At 44.8% G+C, this 10,000-nt stretch overlaps 1 protein-coding gene across 2 annotated transcripts in view; it reads left to right on the top strand.

Annotated features, from left to right (window-relative positions):
• Positions 1-10,000, top strand: part of LOC126986426 (uncharacterized) — a 55,500-nt gene that overhangs the window by 32,621 nt on the left and 12,879 nt on the right. For both annotated transcript variants that reach the window (XM_050842577.1, XM_050842578.1), the window contains 2 exons: positions 3,467-3,684; positions 4,256-4,429. In XM_050842577.1, coding sequence (XP_050698534.1) covers positions 3,467-3,684; positions 4,256-4,429 — 392 coding nt within the window. The remainder of the gene's footprint in view (positions 1-3,466; positions 3,685-4,255; positions 4,430-10,000) is intronic.

The raw sequence follows: 10,000 nt of genomic DNA on the forward strand, positions 1-10,000 counted from the left end.
AACGAGCGGCTTTCCAAACAGGCGAACTGAGGCGCCGAGACGTTGAAGAATACGAGACCTTGACAGACATGTTTGATACCACAGGGAAGATTAACCGGGTTTTCATGGGTGACTCTCCCGTTCAAGGCGCAGAAGTCGTGACAAACAATCATTGGCGTCACAGAACAGTCCCAGCAACGAGAGGCTTTCCAAACAGGCGAACTGAGGCGCCGGGACGTTAAAGAACTGGACCCATATTCTCAAAGCTTTCTGCGCCCAATTACACATATTTGACAAGGCTTTCGCAGGCGTTTCGGGCATTTTCAGGGGTAGTTTAATGACCCTGGTGGTTGTTTAACTCTTCTTCTGTATCATGAATGTGAAAAAAAACTCATGAAAGCCCGATTAATTTCCATTTTGACCTCTGAAAATAGTTGATGATGCCGCCCCTGGTCCGTGCATGACGTTCCTCGGCGGCCAGAAGTGAACGGCGTATTCCAGGTGTTCCAGTTTTTTTCTTTTACAACAGAGGAGACAGCTCATGGGCACAAAAAAAAGAAACAGTAAAAAAAGCCCGCTACTCGCTGGCCTCGTGGTTGCCGTGAACGCCTTTTTATCACGTCTGGCGATTTGTGGTCCAAGTTTTTTTTATAGTTTTTTACTCGTATACTGATCGCTCATTTTTGGATGGCTTCTTATGGTGACGCCGAGACATTGGACCAGTCTTACAGTCCAGTCCAGCACGTTTGTAAGCTCCCCAACCAAACACAAAACACGACGGAAATGCCTTGTATAGTGTTTTTTTTTTCCTCTTTACAGCAGAGGAGTCAGTTCAAGGGCATAAAAAAAAGTAACGAATGTGAAAAAAACACTAAACAAGGAATTTTTGTCGTGTTTTGTGTTTGGTTGGGGAGCTTACAAACGTGCTGGACTAGACTGTAAGACTGGCCCCTTATCCCTATAGTTAACATTCACAAGGTCCCGATCGTTCATGTGGCATTGAAGGTTGGGAGTCTTCTTTGCTATGTGCATGACCGTACTTTTTCCCACGTTAAAACTCATTTGTCACTAATGGTAAAGATGATTGAAAAAATGGGATGAAAGCGGAGGAAGATGATGATGAAGAAGAATTGGGATGGAAAACAAAGCAAGATGGCAAAAGGGGGATAAAAACAACAATAAAAAGATGATGGAAAGAGAAAAATATATATACGATGAAAAACAAAGGAAAATCATTAAAAAGAAGAAGGGGAATGAAAAACAGAGGCAGAAGACGATGAAAAGGAGTACGATGAAGAAGACAGGAAGATGTTAAAAAGGAGGAAGAGGAGGAGGAGGAGGAGGAGGAGGAGGAGGAAGCTGGGTACCAATACAAAAGGAGGAAGGGACACATCATTGAGTCGAAGGAAGAGGAGGAGAAGGATATGAAGGACGGGGAGGATGAGTTTGTGGCCTTAATGACGGAGATGCTGGAGGAAGAGGAGGAGGAGGAGGAGGAGGAGGAAGCTGGGTACCAATACAAAAGGAGGAAGGAAAGGACAGATCATTAAGTCGAAGGAAGAGGAGGAGAAGGATATGGAGGAGGAGGAGGAGGAGTTTGACGGTGATGCTGGTGGAAGAAGAGGAGGAGGAGGATATGGAGGATGAGGAGGAGGAGTTTGACGGTGATGCTGGTGGAGGAGGAGGAAGAGGAGGAGGAGGAGGAGGAGGAGGGGAAAGAAGAAATGAGAGAGGCTTTTGGAGAACGAAGAGTGTAGAAGGGGAAGATAGGAAACGATGAAGGAGGAACAGAAGAAGGTAGAAAGTGGAGTCAAAACGTAAAGAAGGGAAGAAAAAAAGAAGAGTGGAGGAAGAGGGAAGGAATATGGACTGACTACTCATCAAACCGAGGAGGAGGAGGAGGAGGAGGAGGAAGAGGAGGAGGAGGAGGAAAAGGTTAAGTAAAAGGAAAATATTGTGGTCAGGTTAAATTCGTGTTAATAAAGAGGACAGAGAGAGAGAGAGTCTATAGAAATCACGAATATGGAGAGAGGAAGGAGGAGAAAGCTATGAAAAGGGCGAGCTTACAAAGAACGTTATGGGACGAGGAGGAGGAGGAGGAGGAGGAAAAGAGGAAAGTGAGAAGGGAAAAGTTTCAAAAGAACATTATGGGAGGAGGAGGAGGAGGTGGAGGAGGAGGAGGAGGAGGAGGGTGAAAGTGAAAGTATTGAGAAAAGAGTGAACAGAAATTACAGTGAAGAATTTTAAAGGGAAGAGGAATGTAGATATGAAGAGGAGGAGGAGGAGGAGGAGGAGGAGGAGGAGGAGGGAAAGTATACACACACACACACACACACACACACACACACACACACACACACACACACACACACACACACACATGCTGACCCCGAAGCCGCCACCACCCCGCCGGCCAGTTTCACATGGAAATAATATAGTAGTAGCAGTAGTAGTAGTAGTAGTGGTAGTAGTAGTAGTAGTAGTCGTAGTAGTAGTAGTAGTAGTTTATCTCCCATTCAGGCAAAAAAAAAAAAAAAAAAAAAAAAAAAAAGGAAGCAGAAATAATGTGTGAAAGATTTTACTGCATATCGTTAACCGGCTTTTTCTTCCTCCCTCCTTCCCTCCCTCCTTCCTTCCTTCCTTCCCTTCCTTTCATCCCTTACCCTCCCCTCCCCTTTCCTCCCCTTTCCCTTCTCCTCTTCCCCTCCCACAAAAAAAAAAAAAAAATCTACCCGTCATTTTTCTCTGTATTTCTCATTGTAATTTCTCTTCACACTTTCCTCTCTCCACTTTCACTTTCCTTCACCTTCTCCTCCTCCTTCACGTCCGCCCATAATGTTCTCTTGTATGACTTTCCCTTTTTCCTTCTTTTTTTCTTTTCTTCCTCTTTTTTTTCCTCTCTTATAGTGTTCTTTCGTAACTTTTGTGTCGCTGTCTTACTTTTCTTCTTATTTGGAAAGCCTCCCGTATTTTTTTTTTTTTTTTACAACAAAGGAGGCAGCTCAAGGGCAACAAAAAGAGTACACACACAAAAAAAGCCCACTACTCGCTGCTCCTATAAAAAGAATCAAAAGAGGTGGCCGAAAGAGAGGTCAATTTCGGGTGGAGAGGTGTCCTGATACCCTCTTCTTGAAGGAGGTCAAGTCTTAGGCAGGAGGAAACACAGACGAAGGAAGACTGTTCTAGAGTTTACCAGTGAAGGGGATGAAAGAATGGAGATGCTGGTTAACTCTTGCATAAGGGGTTTGGACGGTATAGAGATGAGCATGAGTAGAAAGTCGTGTGCAGCGGGGCCGCGGGAGGGGGGAGGCATACAGTTAGCAAGTTCAGAAAAACAGTCCTCTTCCTTAACTTTCTTTATGTTTTTTGTTGTTTTCTTCTATATTTTTTTATCATAGGTTCATTTCTTCCTCACCCTTAACATTTTTTCCTCTAACCCCTCTTTCTTTATTTTCACAATCTCTTTTTTTTCGCCTCTCCTTCCCAGACCAAGCGTACTGGAACAGGCTGGGGCAGGAGGCGTTGGCGAAGCAGCTGGAGGTCCGCCCAGTAGTGAGACGCGCTAAGAATGTGGTCCTCTTCCTGGGCGACGGGATGTCCCTCTCCACCGTGACGGCCGCGAGGATACTGAAGGGGCAGAGGTCCGGCCTTTGGGAGCACGAGGCGATGGTGTGGGAGGACTTCCCCTACTCGGCTATCATCAAGGTGGGTATGTTGGGGATGTTGGGGATGCTGGGGAGGGGCGGGATGTTGGGGGATGATAAGGAGGGAGATTTTTTGTTTTTTGTTTTTTACAGCAAAGGAGACAGTTCAAGGGCGTAAATAGAAATGTTGAAAAAAAAGCCCGCTACTTACTCCTCCTGAATAGATAAGGATGTAGTAGAAGAAGTAGATGAGGGAAGGGGAGGGAGGGTGGGGAGTTTTTTTTTGGGGGGGCCGGGGTGTTTGTGTGTGTGTGTGTGGGGGGGGGGAGGGAATTATGTGTGTGTGTGTGTGTGTGTGTGTGTGTGTGTGTGTGTGTGTGTGTGTGTCCTTCCTTCCTTTCTTCTTTCTTTTATCTTCTAGTTCTCTTTTTTTTCCTTTCTTCCTTCCTTCCTTCCCTCCTTTCTCACTCCCCTCCCATTCCTCTCCCTTCTCCCTCCTCTCCTTCCTTCCTTCCATCCTTCCTTTCTCCATCCCCTCTCCCTCCTTCTTCTCCTTCCTTCCTTCCTTCCTTTCCTTTTCACTACTCACTCCCCTCCCCTTCCTCTCACTCCCCTCTCCCTTCTCCCCGCAGACCTACACGACCGACAGCCAAGTAGCAGACAGCGCCGCCAGTGCCAACGCCTACCTGTCGGGGGTGAAGACGAACAAGGGAACGCTGGGGGTGGACATGAACGTGGACCAAGGAAACTGTTCGGCCCAGCTCAATCAGGGCTTCCACCTCTCCTCCCTGGCCCAGTGGTTTCAGGTGAGTGCGTGTGTGTGTGTGGGGGGGGGATGGGGGGGTAGTAAGGAAGGACGAAGGGAAAGAAAGAAAGGACTAAGGATATGAGAAAGAAAGAAGAGGGAAAGGAAGGAAGGAAGGAAGGAAGGAAGAAGAGAAAAAAAGAAAAGACTAAGGATAAAATAAAAAAAGAAGAGAGAAAGGAAGGAAGGAAGAAAGGAAGAAGAGAAAAAAAGAAAAGACTTAGGATAAAATAAAAAAGGAGAGAAAAGAAGGAAGGAAGGAAAGGAAGAAGGGAAGAAAGAAGAAAGGCCTAAGGGATAAAAGGAAGAAGGAAGGAAGGAAGGAAGGAATGAGAGAAGAAAGGTCAAGTATGTGTGTGTGTGTGTGTGTGTGTGTGTGTGTGTGTGTGTGTGTGCAATTAAAAAAAAGACATGTAAAGGCATTTCTGGTATACACAATGACGTTAAGTAGCTCGGGGAATTTCCTTATGCATTGTAGACCACGTAATTATGTCTGTAGTTCACGTGTATTGTCCTTAATGAAAGCAAAATGACAGTGTTCTTTCTTCTCGACTCACACACACACAGTTGAGAAGGAAGGAAGGAAGGGGGGGGGGGGAGTATATGGAGAAAGGGGTGGGGTTGAGGAGCGTGAGGAGGGGTGGGGGGTGGAGGGGGTATAGTGTTGGGGCTGGTCATGGTGGTGGTGGTTATTCGATGTTGTTGTTGTTGTTGTTGTTTTTGTTGTTTTTCTTTTTCTTCGTCTTCTTTTTCTTCTTCATCATCATCTTTTTTTCTCCTTCTTCTTCTTCTTCTGCTTCTTCTTCTGCTTCTTCTTCTCCTTCTTCTTCTTCTGCTTCTTCTTCTTCTTCTCCTTCTTCTGCTTCTGTTTCTTCCTCCTTTTCTTGTTCTTGTTCTTGTTCTTCTTCTTCTTCTGCTTCTGCTTCTTCCTTTTCTTGTTCTTGTTCGTCTTCTTCTTCTTCTTCTTCTGCTTCTTCTTCTTCTTCTTCTTCCTCTTCTTCTTCTTGTTTTCTTCCACCCCTTTATCATTGGCAAATTTCTTCCTCTCTTACTTTTCTTTTCCTCTTCCTCCTCTTCTTTTTTTTTTGTTTCCTTTTCTTTGTCTTCTTATTAGTGTTATCATTTTCTTCATAATTTCCTCGCTCTATTTCGCGCTGCCGACCTCTCTCTCTCTCTCTCTCTCTCTCTCTCTCTCTCTCTCTCTCTCTCTCTCTCTCTCTCTCTCTCTCTCTCTCTCTCTCTCTCCGTGTGGGTGCAAATGAGATAATGTCTGTTCGGAGAGAGAGAGAGAGAAGGGTAAAGAGAATATATTATAACACACACACACACACACACACACACACACACACACACACGCACACGACCTGACCTCCACTGACCCTTCTACCCTCTCCTCCTCCTCCTCCTCCTCCTCCTGCTCCTCTTGTTCCCAGTCAACCAAGGACTGAGAGAGGATGCTTGGACACAATGTGGGTCACTCCTCTCTCTCTCTCTCTCTCTCTCTCTCTCTCTCTCTCTCTCTCTCTCTCTCTCTCTCTCTCTCTCTAGTAGTGACGTCATGCGCCTCTTGCAAATGTAAACAAGTGAGGGTGACACAAGAAGAAGAACAAGAAGAACAAGAAGAACAAAAACATGAAGAACAAGAACAGGAAAGGAAACAGAAGAAAGGAAGAACACAAAAGACGATAATGAGAGAAGATAATAATGAAAGGAATAGAGAAAATGTGATAAAGATATTGAGATGACGAATGGAAAAAAGAGAGAAAAGGAAGATAATGGAAAAAGATTGATCATAACATTGGGAATAACACAAATCACAACAAAAGACAATGTTGAAAGAAGACAAGGAAGAAAAGAGGAAAAGAAAAAAAAGATAAAGAAATTGAGATGAATGGAAAAAAGAGAGAGAAGGAAGATAATGGAAAAAGATTGATCATAACATTAAAAAGATAAAGAAATTGAGATGAATGGAAAAAAAGAGAAGGAAGATATTGAAAAAGGTTGATCATAACATTGGGAATAACACAAATCACAACAAAAAATTAACTATAATATAAAGACATAAAAAAAGGAAATAACAACGTCAACAACAGATACTGAAATAAATAAAATAAATAATAACAACCACAACGATAATGAAATAAGTAAAAAAAAGCGACAACAACAACAACAGGAACTATAATAAAATAAAAAATAAAAAGGAAATAACAACGTCAACAACAGATACTAAAATAAATCAAATAAATAACAATAACAACAACGATAATGAAATAAGTAAACAACAACAACAACAGCAACAATGGTGGAAGTGCAGCAAACCGCAAAGAGAATGATTATAATGGTTGGACTAATGAGGCAAAACCCAGACCGAGACCAAGAAGAGGCGGCAGTCACGCAGTGCCGTTACAAAGGCAAAACTCCCGGCCGACTACTACTACTACTAAGGGGGAGACAGAAACAGTAGAACACCTAAGAGTGAAATACAGCAACTATGAGAGGCAGAGAGCGGACTTAGTAGCCGGAGTAGTAATGGTAATAGGCAGAGGAGTGGACTAAAGGGTCGCATTTTAAAACATTTCGTCGCCCAAGTTGACATATTTGACATGGCTTTCGTAGGAGCTGTAGACCTTTCCAGGGGTAGTGTTATGACCCTGGTGGTAGTTTGACCCTTCTTCTGTGCCATGAACCTTAAAAAACACTCGTGAAAAGACAGATTGATCCCCTCTTTGACCTTTAGAAATAATTGATGTGAGAAGCAATGGTGTCTTAAAATACGGCCCTAAGAGGCGAGAGGAGGACAACGGGGACAAAAAGGAAAGAGAGAAAAGACTGGTAAAGTTGGCAAAAGTGTTCCTCGCGCAGTGCTGGGAAAAAAAGGGCACAAATGTCTAAATAAGTGAAGATAAGTGACTATTTCAGTTTAGAAAATTACGTAACGCTGAAAAGGAAAGTGTGTGAATAAGAAGAAGGGAGGAACGAAAGGAGGAAGACCTAAGAAGCGATACAAAGCGTTACAGGTCAAAAAAAGAAGAAGGGAACCGCTGAGGGAGGGAAGCCGAGAGAGGCGACGCGGAACGGAGCCATGGATCAGATAAGACTCGCTATTAATATATCATTATCATTATTATTACTATCATTATTAGTGGTAGTAGTAGTAGTAGTAGTAGTAGTAGTAGTAGTAGTAGTAGTAGTAGTAGTAGGAAGAAAAAGAAGAAGGAGAAGATGTAGAAGAAGAGGAACGAGAAGAAGAAGAAAGAAAGATGATGAAGAAAAGTAGAAGGAAAGATGAATTATGAAAAGATGTTGATGAAAGAAGCGAAGAAGGAAAAGAAGAAGAAACAGACCGCAAAAAAAAAAAAAAAGAGAATCATCAATTTGAATTTCGCGCGGCGCCTTTTGGTAACAACGCGGCGGCCTGGTGACGAAAGGGATCAGACTCTCCTATTCTATGGTTCTGACCCTGACACCCCACCCCCGCTTCCCCCGCCCCCCCCCCGCCCCCTACCCCCCCCCTGCTCACCACATACTCACAGCACATGTACAACGAAGTGAAAATTCTTGACCCCGAGTCCAAGAACGTGGCATGAAGGTGAGAAGGAAGAGAAGAGGCAGAACAGTAATGATAAGAAGAAGAGGAAGAAGAAGAAGAAGAAGAAAAAGAGGAAGGAGAGGAAGGAGAGGAAGAAGATAAAGAAGAATAAGAATAAGAAGATAAAGAAGAATCACCAGAGAAAGAAGAAGAAACAATCACCAGAGAAAGAAGAAGAGCAAGAAGAAGGAGAAGAAAACGAAGAAGAAAAAAAGAAGACGATGACGAAGAAGAGAAAAGAAAAAAATAAGCAGAGAAAGAAGAAGAAGAAGAAGAAGAAGAAGAAAAACAAAACGAGTAAAAGAAGAAGAAGAAGAAGAAGAAGAAGAAGCAGAAAAAGAAGAAGAAGAAGAAGAAAAACAAGAACCAGAGATATATGAGGAAATTTTGGGTCCAAGTACGAGATCACGGACGAGAGAGAGAGAGAGAGAGAGAGAGAGGGGGGCATTGCAGAAGTCACCGTGACCAAGTTGCATCTGCCGGAGAGAAAAAAAAAAAAAATTGCCCCATTGCCCTGCGTCTGTACACCTGTTCTCTCTCTCTCTCTCTCTCTCTCTCTCTCTCTCTCTCTCTCTCTCTCTCTCAATCTACCTAAATCGTGGCGTTTAATACGACAAAGGAACACGAGAGAGAGAGAGAGAGAGAGAGAGAGAGAGAGAGAGAGAGAGAGAAAAAGGAATAAAAAGAAAAGAAGGGAAGAAGGATGAATGGGAAAGGAGAGAGAGAGAGAGATACAGTGTCAAGGATGGAGTGCAAGGGTCGTGGGAAAAGTGAGCTACCTCTCTCTCTCTCTCTCTCTCTCTCTCTCAGGAATGGTTTCACTTACATTTTTCTCTCCCTCCTTTCCTCCCATCTTTCCTCCCCCCCAGTTCACTCCCCCTCCGTCTCCTACACCTCCCCTTCCTCCTCCTCCTCCTCCCCTCCACCTTCCCCTCCACTCTTTCCTCCCATATCTCCCCTCTCCCTCCTCCCCTATCTCTCTGCTCCCTTTCCTCCGATATCTCCCTTCTCCCTTCCTCTCCAGCTGTTTCCCCTTTCCTCCTCCCCTTCCCTCCTCTTTCCTCCCTTTCCTTCCCTTCCCCTCCCCATCACTTCCATTCCCCTTCCTCTTCTCCTCTATCCCTCCCCTTCTTTTCCCTTCCCTTCCCTCCCTTCCTCTCCCTTCTCATCTCCCCTTCCCTTCCCTTCCTTCCCCTACCTTCCTCATCTCCCCTTCCCTTCCCATCCCCTTCCATTTCCTCCCATTCTCTCTTATATCTTCCCCCGCCCCTTCCTCCCCTTCCTTCCCACTCCATACTCTTACTTTTCCATCCCCTTCCCCCCTCCCCTTCCCTTCCCTTCCCCTCCCCTTCCATCCCCTTCCCTTCCCTTTCCTCACCTCCCATCCCTTCCCTACCTCATCTCCCCTTCCCTCTCCTCTTCCTGCCCTCCCTTCACTCCCCTCGCCTCCCCTCCCTCCCCTCGCCTCCCCTTCCCCCGTCATCTCCCTCAGAAGCAAGTTGATGGGCCATGCAGTTTTATGTGAAGGTCTTACCCCTCCCTCCCCCTCCCCTCACCTTCTTCCCCTTCTCTCTCTCTCTCTCTCTCTCTCTCTCTCTCTCTCTCTCTCTCTCTCTCTCTCTCTCTCTCTCCATTTTTTCCCCCTCCTCCCTCCTCCTCCTCCTCCCTCTCCCCTTCCCTCCTCCCTTCCCTTCTTCCTATCTCTCCTTCCTTCTTTCTTTCTCTTCTTCCTTCCTTCCTTCTTCCTCGCCTTTCCTTCTTCTTTCTCTTCTTCCTTCCTTCCTTCCACATTTCCTTTCTTTTTCTCTTCTTCCTTCTTTCCTTCTCTCACTTCTTCCTTCCTTCCTTATCGTCTTTCTTTCTTTCTTTCTCTTTTTTTCCTTTCTTTCATTCTTTCTTCCTTTCCTCTCTCTCTTCCTTCCTTCCTTCCTTGACCTTCCAACTATTCTTCTTCTTTACTTGATTTTCTCTTTCGCGGCGACC

This window comes from Eriocheir sinensis, chromosome 61, assembly GCF_024679095.1.
Source record: "Eriocheir sinensis breed Jianghai 21 chromosome 61, ASM2467909v1, whole genome shotgun sequence".
NCBI lineage: Eukaryota > Metazoa > Arthropoda > Malacostraca > Decapoda > Varunidae > Eriocheir > Eriocheir sinensis.